Source organism: Centroberyx gerrardi, chromosome 15 (assembly GCF_048128805.1).
Source record: "Centroberyx gerrardi isolate f3 chromosome 15, fCenGer3.hap1.cur.20231027, whole genome shotgun sequence".
Taxonomy (NCBI): Eukaryota; Metazoa; Chordata; class Actinopteri; order Beryciformes; family Berycidae; genus Centroberyx; species Centroberyx gerrardi.
In genome coordinates, this window is record NC_136011.1 from 3,559,714 (window position 1) to 3,579,153 (window position 19,440).

At 42.3% G+C, this 19,440-nt stretch overlaps 1 protein-coding gene across 1 annotated transcript in view; it reads left to right on the forward strand.

The window, feature by feature from the left end:
• col13a1 (collagen, type XIII, alpha 1) overlaps positions 1 to 19,440 on the forward strand; it is a 106,852-nt gene that overhangs the window by 65,492 nt on the left and 21,920 nt on the right. The window contains exons 8-20 of the mRNA XM_071901924.2: positions 1,388 to 1,423; positions 2,354 to 2,380; positions 2,670 to 2,696; positions 4,405 to 4,431; positions 4,878 to 4,904; positions 5,189 to 5,215; positions 7,282 to 7,323; positions 10,791 to 10,874; positions 12,049 to 12,090; positions 12,192 to 12,209; positions 12,849 to 12,875; positions 13,394 to 13,438; positions 15,657 to 15,683. Coding sequence (XP_071758025.1) covers positions 1,388 to 1,423; positions 2,354 to 2,380; positions 2,670 to 2,696; positions 4,405 to 4,431; positions 4,878 to 4,904; positions 5,189 to 5,215; positions 7,282 to 7,323; positions 10,791 to 10,874; positions 12,049 to 12,090; positions 12,192 to 12,209; positions 12,849 to 12,875; positions 13,394 to 13,438; positions 15,657 to 15,683 — 456 coding nt within the window. The remainder of the gene's footprint in view (positions 1 to 1,387; positions 1,424 to 2,353; positions 2,381 to 2,669; positions 2,697 to 4,404; positions 4,432 to 4,877; positions 4,905 to 5,188; positions 5,216 to 7,281; positions 7,324 to 10,790; positions 10,875 to 12,048; positions 12,091 to 12,191; positions 12,210 to 12,848; positions 12,876 to 13,393; positions 13,439 to 15,656; positions 15,684 to 19,440) is intronic.

The window sequence follows — 19,440 nt, forward strand, 5'->3', positions numbered from 1 at the left end:
GAACAGCGTGATGGTATAGCCAGCAGTCTCGCCACTTAAGAGGAGCAGACATCTGTTTTTCAAATTGATGATTATTACAATATATACCTGTGTGTGTGCCCACTCTTCCTGGAAGGTAATAGGCATTTCTAATGAATAGCAGGCTATGGAGGACATTGTGCGCAGTAGGAGCCAGGTCCTGAACATAGAGGGCCAGTCAGTCAGAAGCACTTACAAGATAGTTTACCACAGCAGGTGAGATCGACATGAGAGACTCCAGTCTTGACCTTAAGACGGAACAAGGGAGTTAATTTAACAGAGAGGTGAGGAGAAAGAGGGAGGAAATGACAGCTTAGGCTCGCCAAGTGCCTCGGCTGCTTCGCCACATTGTCATTTCACGGGGGTTGGATGGATGAGTAAGGAGAGGTTTTCCACTGCAAGCAAAGTTTTCCACTACAGCTTGACTATGGATTACATCCAAGCCATACTTTTCTTAGATTCGCACATGAAAATTTATAAAGCATGCATAATGATATCTTATCCTGTATTTATATCTCTCAGACTCTGTAAGTCTATAAATACGACAATTTGGAGGGGAAACTATGTTTATGTGGAATGTGAATTTTTTTTGAAGCCATGCGCGTTCCATGCGACAGGCATTATATCACTCTGCATTGTCAATGTTCCACATCCCTTGTAAGGCCTGTTTGAGATAATAAAACCATGTTGTGTAAAATACAATGAAGCCACGTCCTACTGCTGTTCAACACTGTTTTTCCAAAACAGACTGAACTTCCCCGGGGAGAAAAAAACATTCAAAGCTCCCAATAACTACCTCTGGTCCCAGACATACAATCTGGTTCATTAACCACGTTCACCTCTTCCTTGTAATTTTCTTTCTGTTTGTCTTTATTGCCCCCTTCACTCTTTTTCCCCAGGATATTGAATGGCCTGTGCCAGTCCCAGAAGCAGGCTAGAATATCCACAGCTCAAATGCACCTCATTTTAATCAGAGCTTGTCAGCTAATTGTTATTGACATACGCTCATTGAGCTCATTCACCTTCTCCCCATAGTAGTCCATCTTTATTAGATTGGAAAAGCGCCGTCCTTTGTTGCTTTCTCTTTTCGGTGTTATGTTTCAGCGTCTTATTTCCTCCTGTTTGGAAGGGTCAGTTTTTCACCTCTCCGCAACTCGCACTGAAGGTACTCCCCGTAGTCTACGGTATCACTCCCTCTGTCAAAGCCAATTACAGCACTGCCCGAATGCTTTGCCGCAGGAGGAGGGGTGGGGGGCAGGGAATTGCACCTTCTTACACTGACCTTCTTTCAGCAGATTTCCACGTCAATCTTCCAGAAGTAGGCTACAAAGAAAAAACACACTCTGATTCTGTTTCTGTTTCTCTTTAGGGACAGCCGGGAACAAGAGGATTCCCAGGCTTTCCAGTAAGTCTGTAATAACACTGTAAATGGTGGTCAGTTAGCCAAGGTTTTAGTGGGTCGTAATAAGCGAATGCTTGCTCAGAGTAACTAATAGGCCTCAAAACTAAGAAAAAGTCCCTGAAAATGTCTCAACTGAGCAAGAGTCCTCATGGCCTGGTCACATTCTTACCACAGAATATGTTTCTTTTTTTACTTCTTGAAAATCAACACAGAGCAGTAGTCGGAGTAGCTATGAATTATTATAGAGGGCTTTCACGTGATGTAATGTGGCCTCTGGCAGCCATATTGGAGGTACTTAGCTCTTGTGCAACAGTGGCTGAGAACAGCCACTTTGAATTCCTAAACAAACAACTTGGCCGTCTCAACCGAATTGAACAGACGTGGTTACATTCTGTGCTGTTTTTGACTGGGAAATGATCATTTCACCACTGATACATCTGATTGATTTTGGATTTGATTTGCACACTAGCTAACATATGTAGCCTAGTAGAAGCTAGCATTATAGTGGCTAGTAGTCCCATGTTAATTAACGTCGGTAGCTTTGCTAAATTAGGCTTCTGGCAAGTTAGCTAGCTAACAAAGCCAAAGACCAACAGTTTGTTCAGGTTAACTGAGCTGACTCTTCTCAAGCTACAACTCAGAGTGTTTTGGCTAAAGTAAACTACATTTGGAAACAAATCTAACTTATCTGTAACCTATTCTCTTATAACAATACTGAATTGACCTACACCCACAACACAACAGTATTTTTCTGGTATCTCTCATTCTCTAGCTTGGTTGTTATACATTTAGACATTATTTGTGTACCAATTCTGTGCCAATTCTCCAATTAACCTCCATGATGGTGCCAGACAGGGTTGCTAGAAGATTTTGTGACACAACTGCAGATTCTCTATACTCCCTTTAACGTCTCCTTTTCTTCTTTTATCCTAGGGTCCAATTGGGTTGGATGGCAAGCCTGTGAGTTTCCCCCAGTTCCCGACAAAATGTGAAATAATTGAGTAATTGAGCACTTTTTAGTGCCCAGAACCCGGCACCTTACGATGATAATGAGCATAATTAAGCTAAGAATGATTATGGTCATTATTGTAATAAAATCTCTATTAGCGTCATTGCTGTTATTATAGGGTGGAGTTAAACATGTTATTGATATTTCTAAGAAGTTTTTCCAAGGAAATCAAGTCCAGGTATCTGTTTAGATCGATTTGATTATTTTACCACCTGCGCTCACTGTTTTATGTTCACACAGGGACAGAACGGCCTGAAAGGAGACATGGTAAGCATTCCTCACAAACAGCGCAGTTATGCCATTTACACTGGTACAACACATATTTGAGCCTATATAAACGAACTCTCGAATATGTATTTTGGGCGTATTTCATCCAGTTAGCATAAACAAGCCAAGTTAAATAAAAAAATGCTGCCTGAACCTCGATTTGCTAGTAAGGTATCACATTTGCCACATTTGTTTACCTTGCACCCTGAGTCTAGCCACACAAAGTTACTAGGAAAACAGAGTAGTTGCCTGATTTATGCAACACAGTAATGGGATAGCAGTGGGCTGCCTGTTGTAGTGACAAGGAGAATGTCTGGCCATATTTAGTAGACAGGGAGCGTCAGATGGGAGCTGTTACCCACACTCTGGGCTTCAATCAGGGTTAGTAGGTAAAACGCTGACTAACTGAGATGGGCACAAAGGGATTTTAGACTGTGTGTACACTGGCTTAAAGATGACCCTTAATGCGTACGCCTTATGCATTTTCTTCAACGTTCATGCTCAAAAAACATGCTCAAATCACATGATGCTTTGTCACCCGTGCAGTGAACGTTGCATTGCAGGTACTGTTCACGGCAACATTAAGTTTTGAAATTCGTCCGTTTCAGTCTCTTTCATAACTAATGATCTGAAGATGACTTATTCTGGCTCCCTTTCCGCCCTTGTGGAGCCAAAGAAAAGAGGTGGATTCCCCTCTTCTGCAGACACCTTAACTGGCTCGTATCAATCCTACAGGCTCCCAGAGCAGCTTCAGAAGGAGACACAGTGACCGGTAAAAGACGCCTCCTCTCTGACCGCTGGAATTCGAATTACGCTTTAATTGACAATTTTTCTCACCGATTTGGATCGCCTTCTTGGATTTGTTTTTCCAACCTCAATAAAGATCCACTTGTAAAAAAAAAAAAAAAAGAAAAGAAAGAAAAAGAGCTCTCTGTTCTTCTTGGATGATGTTGCGGTGCAAGTCGTTTCGACGTTGTCTAGCCTTGGTCAATGCTCTGGCTTTTATCACGTCCGCCAGTGATTTGAGGACGGGTTTTTTTTGCGTGCCTCTGTTTGAAAACCATTACTCTTGGTCAGACTGGGGGAAGTCATCATGGTGGGGTTTGTTTTTTGAGAGGAAGGGGGGGAGACTTGCGCCTACTGTGTCCAGCTCCAAGGAACTCCGCGCCAGTACAAATGGCAAGATTTCCAGGAGGCCAAGTGGAGTTGGATATCGTTGCAATAATGTTGAATGTTGATTAATGGCCCTGTAATGAGCTCCTTTTTCTTACCCCCTCCCTGACGAATGTCAAGGAGTATTGAAAAGGGCTTTGAGGGCTTGTCTGGTAAATGTATAGGGATGCCGCCCCCTTCACAAAGTGGCTTTGGAGCTGCTGTGCCTGTGGGGTCACCGGCGTGGGGTGCGCTGGATGTGTCCAACCGGGCCCTTTCCCTGACTCCATTAATCAAGCGGTCGTTAAGCTCTGACAGCTACTTAGACAGGCGCACCCCAGGGCCTGATGGGAAGTCAAACTGAGTGGCTGCGTCCATAACAAGTGATTAGAACAGATTCCTGCAGCAAGCCAAGTCATCAGCTTGATTGATTGACATCTTTTCTTGTTTTGATCATTTTCATTGGGGGAATTTATGTCGAATCATCTTCTTTATGTTATGTTGCACATGCATGCGTGAATCAAGACTGATTGCTTCACTGTTTATTGTCTTTCAGGGTCAGCGTGGTGCTAAAGGACTCCCAGTAAGTTTCTGAAGTCTTATATCAGTCCTGAGATCATGAATACCCGTTATTCTTTTTAGCACTCTATAACAGTGGTTCTCAACGTGGGGTCCGAGGACCACCAGGGGTCCTTGAGGGGGTTCCAGGGGGTCCCCAGCAAACTGATGAATTGTTAAACTTCAGCATTATTTCATTTACAACAGGTTAACACAATTAGAGAATGTAAAAGAATGACTGTTTTGATCATAGTTTCACTGTTATCTCTCTACCTACAATACAGATAGTCATGGAATTCATATCTGACAATAAAAATATTCTCAGATTTGGGTTCGGCAGACAAAACCTCATCAAATGGGGGTCTGTGGCCCTAATGTGTACTAAATTAGGTGTCCTTGATATGAAAAAGGTTGAGAATCACTGCTCTATATAACCACTCACTTATTTTCTTGCCTTGTTTTTCCTTTTAGGGGGAACCTGGTCCCAAAGGAGAGAAGGTGAGATGCGGTATACAATAGTATAACAATTAGGGGTATGAAAATACTGTTTTGGTCAATTGGCCACAGTGACTAGCGGATTTAGAAATGTACAAACCAGTTTTATTTCTTAGGAATCAAAGTAGTTTTTCGCACATAATAGAACTGACAACCTTACTAGCTACACCCCATCAGCATTTGCCTAAAGGCTAGTGTTAATTTCAAACCCTGATTACAAGTAATTACTGTAAAAATATTATTTTCAGTCCTCATATTTCTAATCCACTGTTTCATGCTCTCCATAGGGTGTCTGTGGTGACTACACACACCGGGTAAGAAAATATTCCCCAGCAAATGATCCTGTTACCAAAAAGTATTTATTCATTAATGTTTATTCCACATTTTTGTAACGTTTAGAATCGTACTTCAATGTTATACTATTATATTACCAGATAGATGTGTTATAATTGTGCAACTTAGATTTTTTGTCCACTGTAGCACTGTATTTGTTTGTAGATGACACCGAAATGTATATAACTGGTACTGTGCTGCCCTCTCTTTGGCAAACAACGTATCTCTGACAGGTCCAGACATATGTGCAGTAGTGAGTGTTTTGTAATAACAGAGTAGAAAAACGAGGCTGGAAGAGCAGAAACTAGAAGCTGGGTCTAGACAGACAAATGACTCTGTGATGGGTAGCACATGCAGAGCTCTGCGAGAGCGCTGTGTCCGGCGTCTCTGGGGTTTGGCTGTTTGAGAGAAAACAAGGCAATTACCGGCCGCCTGCTGGAGCACACAGGCGGACGTGATAAGGCCCTGTGTGTGGGGGTGCCAAGAATAAGAGTCTCCTGTGTACTGGGGGATTTTTCAGATAGCTAAGTCCATTTCCAGCGTAATTCAACCTTTCAGTAATTAAACGGCTCCTGTTAAGACGATCAAAGTTGGAGTTTTTTTGTTTTTTCTTTTTCATAAACTTTTGCTACCTCGTTAAAGAGCCCCTCAGAATAACAGCGCGGAGCATGCTGAAATGGTTTTTATGAGTTGTTATCGATAATGCATCATGCATTATGTACTCTGCACATTATGTACTATGCACTCTGTACTGGAGGTCCCGTACCAGTGGGTGGTTCCCGCTCAACGTTCCTCAACATCCTACAGTGGGACCCAAGGGGGCTGGGAGGGCAGGGTGAGGGGTGCGGGTAAGGGTTGAGGGTTTGGGGGGCGGGGGGGGGGGGTCGATCCAGTGAGACCAACAACTTTTACTTGTGTGTCGGTGTGATTATATTGATGTTTGTGTGTCAGTTTGAAATAATCCCAGAAGTCAAAATTCACTTACACCACTTTAAAGGTGATTCAGAGTCAAATCAAGATGTGGTTTTCCAACTTCTCTCGTAGTTAGATCATTACTCATCCCTGTTATCACCATTACCCCCCCCCCCCCCCCCCCCCATTGACTGAATTGACCGCTCCCCTGATGTGTAGGGCCTCTTTGTGCAGGACCTTCCTCTGAAAACCCTGGCTGCCTTGCGCTCCAGTCAGGCTCTGGTGTTTAAGGTTTGTGGGTGCCTCCCAAACACCCCGATACCCTCAGCAGTGGTGTCACCCAGTCGTGCCGCAAAGAGAGCCAACGAGTGCCCAACCCTCTGCTCTCCACCCGAAAAAAACAAAACATAAATCATAGCGCAGAATGGAGCAATGTGTGGTGAAGAGGTTGTCAGGTCATTGGTTTGGGTCAACGGCCTTTCTATAGGCTTTTTTAGAAGAGATTCATCTTAAAATATAGAATAAAGGAATGACTTAATTATTTAATAAGGCATTTGGTTCCTTAGTCCTAATTTTGCATTACTATCTGTTAACAATTATAATCTCCTGAATTGTTACTGGTGTTGGGGGTAAAACGGTATGTCAGCATGTTAGCAGATGTGGTGGATAGCTGGAAACGGTGGGGGACAAAGCAGCACGCTTGCCTACTTTTAATACGGTTTCCTCCCCTTTACTTATATATCACATGCTGTATATATTTCCATAGAAAGGTGATGTAAGGTAGGTGACAGATGATGTATTTATTGTTAAGCAATTCAATCAGAAACTGTTGATTGCCATTCAACTGTTATTTACTGCATTCCAAAATTGATTTCAAGCTGGGGAGAAGAAAGGATAGAGAGTGCGAAGGCATTTGTTGGAGGTGCTCTTTGGTTTGGGGTTGTTGCTTAGTGGAAAAATGAACAACAACAAAAAAAGAAATATGGAAATATGTACCGTATGTAAAAAAGTAGGCAAGTTGCGTGCGGCCGGTTCCACTTTGTGTCAGTGGGGAAATGTAGATATCGGTGGGATCGCACCTTTACCCCCCCCCCTCTCCTAAACTTGTATCTGATAATGCTGGTCATCTCAACAGAAGCGGCGTATTGTACAGCCCTGTGTTGGACAGTTGGCCACAGTAAGTCTGGATGTGTCCTGTGCTGTACTGCTGTACTCTCTTTGTGGCAAGACTGACGCCCATCTGATCTCTGCTCAGTTGCAATCTAGGGGCCCGGCTTGTTGCTGATGTGGGAAGTTGATACCAAAACAAGCCAAGCGCAGACAAATCTGGACTAAGACAGCAGCGGGTGCTTGTTGATTTGCGACCAACGGATGCTTCCAGTATCTAAGAAATTTGCATGCTTTTGAAATAAGGAATTTAACTGTCACGGTACATCAACGCTCCCCTTTGCCACCCACACCCGGCCCCTAGTTTGCAGCGCAGGTGCCTCTCTCTCTTTTTTAAAAAAAATTTCTTTCCTGTCTTCGACCTTCTCTCCTCCTGTTCTCTCCTTTGCCTTGCCATTTCCTTGCTTTTCACTCTCACGTTGTTCTCTATTTCTCTCCCTCCTCCATATCCTTCCTCACTCCGTACCTCGCTCTTCTGGTTCTTCCCTGTTTCCTTTCCCTGGCCTCCTGGTGACCTTTGCCCCGTGACCTTTTTGCACCGCTGGCCACCTGTGCTTTGTGACCCCCCGCCAGATGTTGCCCATCACCGTGCGCAACATGCCCTCAATAAGCCCTCTAATCCTAAAGCGCCTCAAGGTACAAATCTCTCTGCCCCCTTACTTGCCCCCCCCTCCTCCCCCCCTTTCTGCCTCTGTGGATGCCAACCGCCGTCGACCATCGCCAAACCCTCCCAAACCCTCCTTCTCCACCCTCACGCTGCATTTAACCCAATTTTTGCTGTTGCTGCATCTCGATATTAAGTCATATTCTAGGCCAAAGGGTTTTTTCTGTCCCTGAGGCCTGAGAAGAAAAAAAAATACTGCTTCCAGGTATAAATTGAGGAGTACTGCATTTTTTCAAGGATCACTGTTTTTTTGTATGAAACCACAAGTCTGTGTGTTTTAAGTGGCTGTGTAAAGCTCCTTTTAATCTTACAATCAAATAATGGAATGTGGGGGTGGCCAGTGGCCATAAAGTAAAAATAAATACGCACAGTAGATTATACAAATAGTGTTCACTTCATAGTCCATTCATATGCCATTAAGGTGAATGAAATGTCCAAAAAGCCAAAACCCTTCATTGCTGTGGGAAAGAAGCCACTGCTTTGAATCTATGAAAAAACCCCTCAAACATTTAAATAATCCAGCATTTACAATCATCATACCAGAAATACATGTAGCAACTGATAATGTCATAGCTGCCATAATAATGTAATCATTGGTAAAAATATAATAAAATGTCCCTCTAAATGGGCTGAAAATATAATCAAAACTGTTAATTTGATATTGATATTTTAGTAAAAAAAAATATAATAATAATACCCCTTATAATGAAATAATTTCTGAATGTAACCATGTATTATATTAACAGGAAAAAAAATCCAATATCAGTCTTCAGATGTTATTACATGAGGCTGCAAATTATTACATTGCCCATTTTTTATTCCATTTTTGACTCATTTAGAGAGAAATTTTCTGACATTTTGACAAGTTTTTACATTATCCAGTGGTTATCATAATCAGTTACTACAACACAAGACAAAGGTTTTTCTGAAGGAGCCTCGGTGTCCTGCCATGTGGATCAGATCAGCTGGCACCCTGGCACAGGTTGGCCCAGTTGGCATCCGCCCTCCATCTTGTTTGCCCCAGGTGTGCAGTCTGCTCTGTGCCGGGACAGAATACCTTGTTTGGAGATCAATGCTACGCACTGTGGCCGAGTGAAAACAAAGGTTAGACTGATGGGCCGATATTGTCCTTCAGATCTGGTCCAGTCAGTGCCGTCCATTGATGATTTTCATATTTATTGTAGAATACTGATGGTAAGACAATTAACCTGAATTGATTGTAATATGACATTTTGATTGGATTCTACACATTTTTATCATCCTGGGTTTCAATGGAGAGTTTTAGTGTCCCATGGTCTAAATTCTGTTTCAAAGGCTTTTCCACCCTGACAAGAATAAAATTGTGGGGGAATAAATAGTATTTTTTTATGTGTTTTTAGTACGTTTTTGTCATGAAAATTGTGAAATTTAAAGTTGACCACTTGAAAATATTGAAAATATCGCTATTAGTCTTCAAAAACCCATCTCAGTCAAACCCTAAAAGGGAACTTCACACCTGACTAGGCTGGCTCTTCTTTCTAAAGGGGCTGTGTGGAACCAATCTGCTGTACAGTACAATAGTGGAATGTGCTCATTTAACAGACATGCATCCAGGGACATAAATCATAGCTGGACACATTCTGTACTACGGAGTGGGGGGGGGGGGGGGGGGGGGGGGATGATAAAATATGGATCTAATGCGGATGGATATGTTCCGGATTATCTCAGAATAGACCCAATGCCAGACTTGGCAGCGCTCGCTGGGCCTGAGCTACTGTAAATGTGTGTTCTCCTACAGTAACACGGTTATTACGGAGCGTTTGAGTCCAGGCCAGTGCTTTGTGTTATGAACTTCTCTAAGTTGGACCACATGTGCAAATAAATCCTTCACTGCACCGTAGCGGATTAAATGCCGTGACATGTAAAGTCGTTCCTTTCTACAGAAATGACAATGAATATTTCCAGACAGAGGTGTTTTTTTTTAAAAGAAGCTAGACATGATAAACCTACAGCGATCATAATAGATCGTGACGACCGCAGCGCTTTAATGAGTTGCGAGAGACGAGTCGCAGAGATGATTTGAGAGAGAAACAATGAAGCAATAGATTCAGGATGTGCACCAGGCCGACAGGTTTATTTCAGTTGAGGTGTATTTATTCTCTTCATATCCTGTGCTCATTGTAAATTTCCTTTATTTGATTTTGTTTAGTCTTGGCTTTTGGTTTTTAGATGAGTTCCCGGGCTCCAGCTGTCACTGGACAGTCTTTCAGAACAACCACACAGAGAGATTAGTTGGCGGTGAGGTTATTTCAAGAAGCTGCAGGAAAGATCACTGTCAAAATTACAGTCATTTGTTCAAATATAGATGTTAATAAATTATACAGTGCATAATGTAGTGGACTCATAAGTTATAGATATATAGAAAAATTCAGTGACCTCAAATGGCAACAAATAGGAAGATTGGAGGCTCGAATGTTTTTTTTTAGCTTCGAATGGTTGGTGCTTTAGGATAAAAAGATAATGTCCTCTGGTAATTATGTGGGAAAAAGAGTGATTCAGGGCATTCCCCAAATCTGTTAAAAAGCCTTTATTCTATTTGGCTAGTCCAACTTGTAAGTGAAAAACCTGTTCACAGTGCCACGCTCTCCAAACAAAGGTACTCGGTGAAAAGAAACGGCATTATAACCGCTTGTCTTGCTCCCCAGCTAACATTCCTCTCTGCAACCCCCCTCCTACAGTATGTGTGGTGTAGTGTGAGGTTGTTGTTGTTGTCGGCATGGCTGACGTGGCGAGGCTTGCTCCGGCATGGCAGGTTGTAACTCAAGGTCTCTCAGCAGGGCGAGCCTGGAGCGCAGGGCCCACCGGGACCTCCCGGACCCCCAGGGATCCCTGGCCTGAACGGAGCTAGTGGCCCACCGGTGAGTCCCTCCACAGTTAGAGTGCGCTCAAAAATGAAAATCCTGTTGTCATCTACCCGCCCCCATGTCAGTCCACTGAAGTTCGTTCAACCACCAAACACACAGCGAGTTACCTTCTATTAAACAATAGAAGTGGTTGGTTAGAGATGTAAAAACAGCATAAAATGATAGTTCTGAAATAAGGGTCTCTAAACAACTCATGCAGCATAATCCAAGTGTTTTGTAGCCAAACAATGGTACTGTTAGCCAGTTATAAACAGGATCATCCCATTTCCTTGTATTGGTTGCCATACTACACAAGAAGAGGTTACTGTTTCCTCTACCTAGAATAACACCACACATAATGAGGCAAATATAGGCCTTCTGGAATAACAGTGCAACCGTTCGGCTACAAAACACTTGGATGATGCTGCAGGAGCTGTCTGGAGAAATTTGATTTGATCATTTTATGCCCTTTATGGAACTCTAAACAACAGACCAGATTCACTTCAATTGTTTGTGAGAAGACTGAGATGAAACTGCAGTAGCTCACTCGCTGTGTGTTTGGTGGTTGTACAACATGGAGTGACGATAACGACAGGATTTTAGTTTTGGGGTGAACTGTTCTTTTAAAGTAAAAAAAAAACACTGCACTATATTGGCTTGGACCGGAAATGGGCCATCTTAGTCACAAGTTTGCTTTGGTCAGATTCCATAAAAAATGTGAACATCCCGCTGTCCTCATCTCAGCCATTTATAACTGAATTTTGAAAGTTTGAATGACTTAATTACCCAGAAATCATGCAATGTGACGTCAGTAAACTGCATACTACTTTGCACTTAGTGGCTGGAGTGACCTTTTTGCAGCAGGTCGAATCTACCTGGTCTCAATTAGTGGGACACTCTTCTCTGTTGGAACCCCACTTTGCAATTTAGGCTGATAAAATGGGTGTATTTTTATATAGTGCAGCCTGAAACAGATTCATGATGTTTTTATGTCATTACTTTTAGTGGGAAAGCGCGGTTTTAAGATTAAAAATTATATAATGTCATGCTGTTGCCATCTCCACAACAGGCATTGTTGTGAATTCAAATAAAATGTGAAGTTTTCATAGTGACTGGTGACTTGTGTTTTGTTTGGTTCTGCATAATTCTGCATATACTGTCTAAAAACAGTCTGTTTTGTTTATTCCAGGGTAAGCCTGGTGAACCGGGCAAACCAGGAAAAGACCCGAGGGTGAGCTTTGTTTTAGTCCTCCGCCTCTATTTTTCCTTGACTTTCTCATTAGCGAAAATATGTTGCTATGCCATTAATTTTCTTGTGATTCCTTTCTGCAGCTATTACCAGGAATGAAGGTAAACAAATTCATCTTCTTGTACAAACAGCAAAATTGCAATTTTGAAAAGTTTGATCCGCATCACTGTGGCTTCTCCTGATGACTTCTGATTTATTATGGACAAACACGCTCCGTCCCAAATGAAACAACCCACATGAAAAGGGATCAGACCAAGTCAAGTTGTTTCCACTTGGTCTCTCTCTGCAGCTGCTCTGACGTTCATACCCAACCCCGCCTACACAGAAGAAACACCGCATTGCAATTCTCCATGTTTCTTTTGGATGGGACATGTAAATTTCCCCCAATGCATTAATTGTCATGGATTATTTAAGAGGGGGAATTTTGATTGTCAGGTCATAGAAATGCGCAGAGCCACGTAAAACGCTCCTCACTATTAAAAACAAGTTCATATCACAGCGGGAACTTGAAATCCTGCTCCGTTTCTCGCTTTTGATGGGCCTCAGTGTGAGCAACAGCTTCCCTCCACTGGGCTATAGTGTGTCCAAAACACATGAGCTTGAACCCCTCAAATCAAGTCATAGACCACCTGGTTTTCCATGGATCTGTCCATGTAATGCATTACGAGATCACGTGTTACAATGGCTGGATGTATTACTAACATGCAATAACCGAGAAACAAAATGGTTTATCTTCACAGGGTGAACCGGGCCTACCGGGACTAAAGGTGAGCCCTTGACCTCCCTTCAGTGTTCCACTTTTGAATAAATATGGTCAGTGTATTCGCTTGAAAAAGTATGTGATATATACACATATCACACCAGAAAAATGATATATGAAATGAGCTCAATGTTGCGTTTCTTTTGGCAGCGAGTATATGTACGTTTGACACACTACACTGATTGGCAAGGCATTATTCCAATACACAATCCACAAATTGTCCATTGAGTAATTGATGGATTTTTCATCATGGAGGGAAAGCAATAACCATCTATTTTCTCCATTAGTGGTGGAGGAAAAAAAAGACTTTTTATGTATCCATCTGCTTTCAAGTACCTGCTGGGATTAATACAGAAGGAGCAGAAGGAAGCAATATTTCATTTCTCGTTGCTATGGTTTGACTGAAAAACATACTGTTTTATTTATGTTCAGCATTGAAGTAGTTTACCTGTCTGTAACCTGGCATTTTTTCACAAATCATTTTTGTTTCTTTCTGTTAATATTTGTCTTTCTGCTTCTCCACAGGGCGATCAAGGTGATGCTGGCCCATCAGGTCCTGAAGGCACAAAGGTATGCTGTTTTATGGCTTTGTTCTTCCCTCGTCCATATGATATTCTAATATTATATTAAAACAGCTTTGGAAACTGTTCTGAACGGATATCAGAAAGATATTTAGTTCCTGATTTAACAAAACGATGCAGGTAGTGGCCGCCGTCTCAGCTTTCATTTTGTTGCTATATTTACAGGTGTTTTCAACATCTATTCTGTCAGAATGTTTGCTGGGTTATAGTCGCACAGTTATTGCGCAATCTTCCCTTTAGTATTGAATAAACAGGGATGAACACAGCGAGCACACACACTCACACGCAGTCCCAGAGGCAGCTTATGGGATCTAACCTTGGCTTTGAAGCCGTGTGGGGGGCAAAGAGAGCTATGCCCGCTAAACTGCCCACGTGCCTGTCCTTCTCCACTTTTCCATGGCTTAGCGGACTTCCTCTGGAGGGCACACACGAGGGCACACACACACACACACACACACAGCAACTGTTCTACACTAATCCGATCACACGGCATGACTAGAAACAGAGAGCGAGTGGAAAAGAGAGAGTGATAGGGCATTGTAGATGACAAAAATGTGAAAAAATAAGGAATGGAATGGAGATTGAAAATAGGAGAAAAGGGGAAGGGCAAAAGAGTAAAGCCTATGTCACTGGATGAAGAGGTGATTAAGAGAAGCAGGTTGGGGTGGGAAAGAGAGCAAAAGTATCCTACTCAAGTAGTTACTATGCTGAAATTTTACTGAAGCAGAAGTGAAATTACTGGTGTAAATATCAAGTAAAAGTTAAAGTATCTAATTTAAAATGTACTCAGGGTGAAAAGCATTCAGATACTTTAAAATAAAAACAGACATTGTTTCATATGATCTTTTCCATGCAATGCAAAACGAATGAGAGTTCAATAGGCTGTGTACACATTTTGTTACAGACCAATTGAGCATTCTACAAACAATATTCTGAAATTCACATCTTTATTCGATCTGTGATAAAAAAAAAAATAATAATAATAAATGAAAATGCCCATCCCCATTATTCAAAAACGTTGTTACTTGATGTTTCTTTTGCTATTAGCTATCCAGCTAGCTAGCAAGGCTAGCAAACAAGCTAGCAACAACGAGCCTAACACAAACCGATAATAGGTAGCCAGGTGGATTTTAACTGTAAGTTACTATCATGGATAAATGTAACACTTAATGTTATACTTAGTTAATGTTTCGTACACATTCTTGAACAGGTTTGATATAGATTCAATTGGATTAGCCAGTTTCAGATGCAATGCTTATGGAGAGCGTACAACAGTACTCTGTGATTTCAAGTGTAGCAAAGCACAATGCAAAACATAGCTCAAGTAAATGTAAAATGACTGTATAATGACTTCAAAACCTACTCTAAAAAGTACAAGTACACAAAAGGCTACTTACAGTAATGAGAGTATATGCACTTCTACATATCCACCCCTCCACCAGACTCCACAAGGCTAAAGCTAAACATCTCGGCCATCTGGGCAACGTCAAACTGTTTGGCTGCTGCTGTCACAACAAAACCACAGTATATATCCATGACATGATCCTTTCTGAAAGTGATTATTGCCTGAAGCCAGATATAAAAACACAGATCTAAGCCACGGGGGTCACTTCTTTCTTCTTCTGTTTTTTCCTCTCTATTTTTCCTTGAGTAAAAACACCGTGTCCTTCTGCGGTTTATAGTAGAGCTTTCCTGAGGTTGGGACCGCTGGAAGAACCTTGTCGCTCTGAGCTTCTGTTCAGATTATTGCCTTGTAAACCTCAGCCGTTCTTCCATCTCCCTCCGCTTTCCCATGAAATCATCCCAGAAAGCTCGGTATCTGCCATGGGGGTTTATGGGGATATCAGTCCCACTGTGCTGTAGGTTACTAGGAGGACAGGGGGGAAGATTGATTCAAATAGGCCCAGGTGATACTGTGTGTTGTCACATTGGGTTATTCATGCTGCTAAGAGTTGTTCGTGGCACAAAAGCATCTCAATTTTGTAGTTGTACTTCTTGTTTTGCACATCCACTCTTTGAGGCTTTGTGGACTTGGCCCTCCTTGCAATGCTTATAGGGTCTAGTGCTCCATCTAGTGGATTGTGATTGCTGTGAACTGTTCACAGCTACAAAAGAAAAGGTTGTGTCTGCTGTATATTGTATTAAGCTGCCTGTCTACTGTATTGTGACACTAAATCTAGGTGATTCATGACTGCTTTGCTTCACAGGGACTGAAGGGAGACCAAGGAATCCAGGTAAGCTCATTTACCTGTTCCATATTCTCAATATACACTGAGTATACAAAATGTTAGGAACACCCTGCTAATATTAGGTTCCATCCCCTGTGCCATAATATAGGTTTTAGCTATTTTAAGGCTTAAAAATCTTTATTTACCCTGTATCCTCCCCTTCATGTACATCTCCCTTTGATGACTTAAGTGGGTTTAATAGGTGGAATAAGGGAAAAAGGGATCATAGCTTTCACATTCAATGGAAAGAGCAGGCGATCCTAATATTTTGTAAATCCAGTGTTCTAATCTGAAGCAATGCTGATGGAATTTGCACATACTTTGCTCACATCCAATGTTCTGGCTATCAAAATGAGAGCTGGGTTTGGAGTATTTTTTCTTGTTTATGCCCCAGCACAATACACTCTTTTGTATATTGCCCATTTTTGTGAATGGGCAGTATACATAGTGTCTTGTTGATAACAGACTGGCCTCCTACTGAAAACATGTGTGCGGCTGGCAGGTTGTGTCCGTTATCTAGAATAAACCGCAGGCTTCCGTCTTATGTCTTTGCGATGTAGACAAACAGCGGGACAGCTCGGTTGCCAGGTCTGGGCGAGATATCAGCCCACTTCAATAACACGCCCCAGACCTGCCCCCGTTTTAAATCCCCTCTGGTCACCGTTTGATGGAATATTCATTTCCAACAAAAAGACCCGCACTTGCCTCCTCAGTCCAGGGACTGACATGATAGAAGGCCCTGATGTCATCTCAAAGAAGGGAGATTTATGTCACTTTCTTTCAGGTCCATGTCAAGAAGGAGCACTCCCTTTCCCCCCTTGAGCCATCGCTAGTCTTTTGATTCCCCCCCCCCCCCCGGTTGAAAAGGTGCGCTCGCTTTTCTGAATTGATGTCTGCTTTCATTCTGTAGGGAGATGAAGGAAAGAAGGGTTTCCCTGGAGAGAGAGGAGAGAAGGTATTAAAGTCGAGAGTGGAGTTATGTGTGGCATGTTGAAGTTTTTGGACGGTGCATTCATGCATGGCAAGATTATAGATGGCCTTGCTGGAGTCTGGACAATTTAAATTTATCTCTTGGTACGTACTTCAAAAGTTTGTATTTTATTTATGTCTTTTTCAAATAATCCTTACGCATTCGCTTCCCCTTATGAAAAGAAGAGCTGTTGTCTGAACACAAACTAGTGAGATCCTTCATATTCCAACTGAATTTGAGCACATGTACATCAGGATGTGTATCAGGACATTGGGTTATACTGTATTTGTTGGCTGTTACACTGGGCCAATATTGCAATAATCATCATTAGTATTGGTTTCAATAGAGAGTTTTAGTGTCCCATGATGGTCTAAATGCTGTTTCAGAGGCTTTTCCACCCTGACAAGAATACAATTTTGGGGGAAAACACTGAATACTACAGCTTCAATCCAAAAATATCAAAAACTTGTGTCGGTCGAACCCTAATCAGGACATATCTCTACAATAATAATTTAAAAGTTTCCTCTGATAAGCATCTAAATCAAGTAGTGAACACATTTCTCGAACTTTTGTACTCCTTACCTGACGGACTCCAGCATCCAGGGGTCCCAGCTGACCCGTAACCACGGCAACGCTGCTGTTTGCTGCGGTCTGGCGGTAGCCGCGGCAGCCCTGCAAGTGTTTTCCCCATTAAGCCCTACAGATGGACAGATTGGGGAAGGAGGAAGAAAAAGGAAAATGAGGGGGGGGGGGGGGGGGTGAAGGGGGGGACTTCAAGGAAAGCGTATTCGGTGGTATCCACAGGAAACAGCGAGCTGGAAAGGCTTTTATTGTTTTATAATAAAGAGAAAGTGCTTTTGCAGGCCGACGCTTCAAAGTTACCGTATGGTCACCTTAGGATTTGAGGCTCGCGCCGACCCGAGGGAGATCTGTTCTATATATAATCTCCCAGAGCTGGCTGGTGGTTCCTCCTGCCAGACTGGAACAAAGTGGGACAGGTAGAGGTTTTGCGGCATAAGACATAACAATTAATATCTACATGGTGCCGACCGCAAAGGATGACTATTCTGCAGGCTTTAACCACTTCAATCCCAAAGCTCCCAGCAGGCAGCAGTCCCACGTCTAGCCATGGAGGAAGCAGACAAGACTAGACCACTAGTGGACCTCGTCGCCTCTGCCACTCCACCATTACTGTGGAGTGGATCACTATTAGGCGGTCGTGGCGGATGTGTGCCTACCCCCCCCAGTCTACTTTAACTCGATTTAATAAGCTCTGTCTTTGATTTTATTCCCCCTTGGGTCAAAACTGCGGGCACTCAGGGTAGGAAAAGAGGAGGATAGAGAGACAGCGGGTTTCATGACATGGAGGAGTGTAGGACAGGGGGGAAGAAGAGGTGTGTGGGGAAGTTGGTTTTGCCAAAACTGGCACTTCTCAAGCGGCCTTTCGCAGTAAAAATGAGAGAGGCAATGAGCAGCACAGCTGGAGAAAGCATTAGGAGCAGAGGGGGAAGACAACAATTAAGTTCTCCGATCACCCACCTCGTCATTGTTCACAGTGGCCATAGATCTGTATGCACCAGGTTTCTTTCCCATGCATACAATTCTGTAAATGTGTAAGATGGTCCGCGACTCCCAAAAAAATGGTCCACCACTTATGGAATTGTCAGTGTTTATTTACTTTGCAGAGCAATGCTTACACGTGTCTGTTACAATTCTGTAAATCTTTAACTGTAGTGTTAATATTACAGAATGTCTTTGACTTGTTTGAACAATATGAATCTTATATGATCAGAAATATTCATTATAAACCTAATCTTTAAAATTATAATCAGTATATCGTATCATTAATTATTCCATAGCTTTTTAATATAAGAACCGTGACTGTATATACCTATTTAGTTATCCTATCTGATATGATATGGGTTTTTGAATGCCAGTGCCAATACTGATTTTTTTTTTTTAAGTTGCCAATAGACAATATTTTGAGTTGATATTCAATATCTCTAAATTTAACCATTTCATGCTATAAAATTATCAAAGTATTCAGTATTTCCCTCATAACTGTGTTTTTGCCAGGATTGAAAAGCCTCTGAAACATCATTTAGATGGGACACTAAAACTCTCTCTCAATGAAACATATTGATGCATACTTGCATGGAATCTGATCAAAATTCAGGTTAAGGGCTTCTCATTGATAACCACTGTAGTATTGATCAATTCTACAATAAATATGTATAATTGGTCCATAAACTGCATCATATCCATCATAATCAGAGGTGGACGGCACAGACTGGCTGATATCGGATTTTTAATAAAAGGCCGATATCTGCCACATGTATCGGCAAACCGGTGCATCGGTCTAACCCTAATCCTATCCAGCTGTTGCCAGGTGTAGTATTTCACTGTTTAGCCTACTCATGGAAAGTGTGCTTCTGCTTGTAAGTCATTATGGAAACGCTGGCAGTGAGCGGCCACGTCTCGATGTCTTTCCCCTGAAAATGAGTGTGATAGGACGACTTGGCCGCCGCACACAGACTGAAAACAAACTTCCTGCCGCGTCGGTGGGGGGATCATTACAGTTCCTTTAAAATGTGGAGGTGATTGATCTGTTCCGCCACGTCCCTCCTGGTAACATTTCCTCTGAAGTGGAAAGTCTGTACGGCTTCAATGAAGAGATTAGCGTATTGATAAGTCACAGCTCGGCACGCCGGGAGGACGATGTTAAAATAGAAGCATGGTAGATGCAGGAGAGACTTTTGAGTGGACCAGAAGGAATGCTAAAAGCTGATTGGA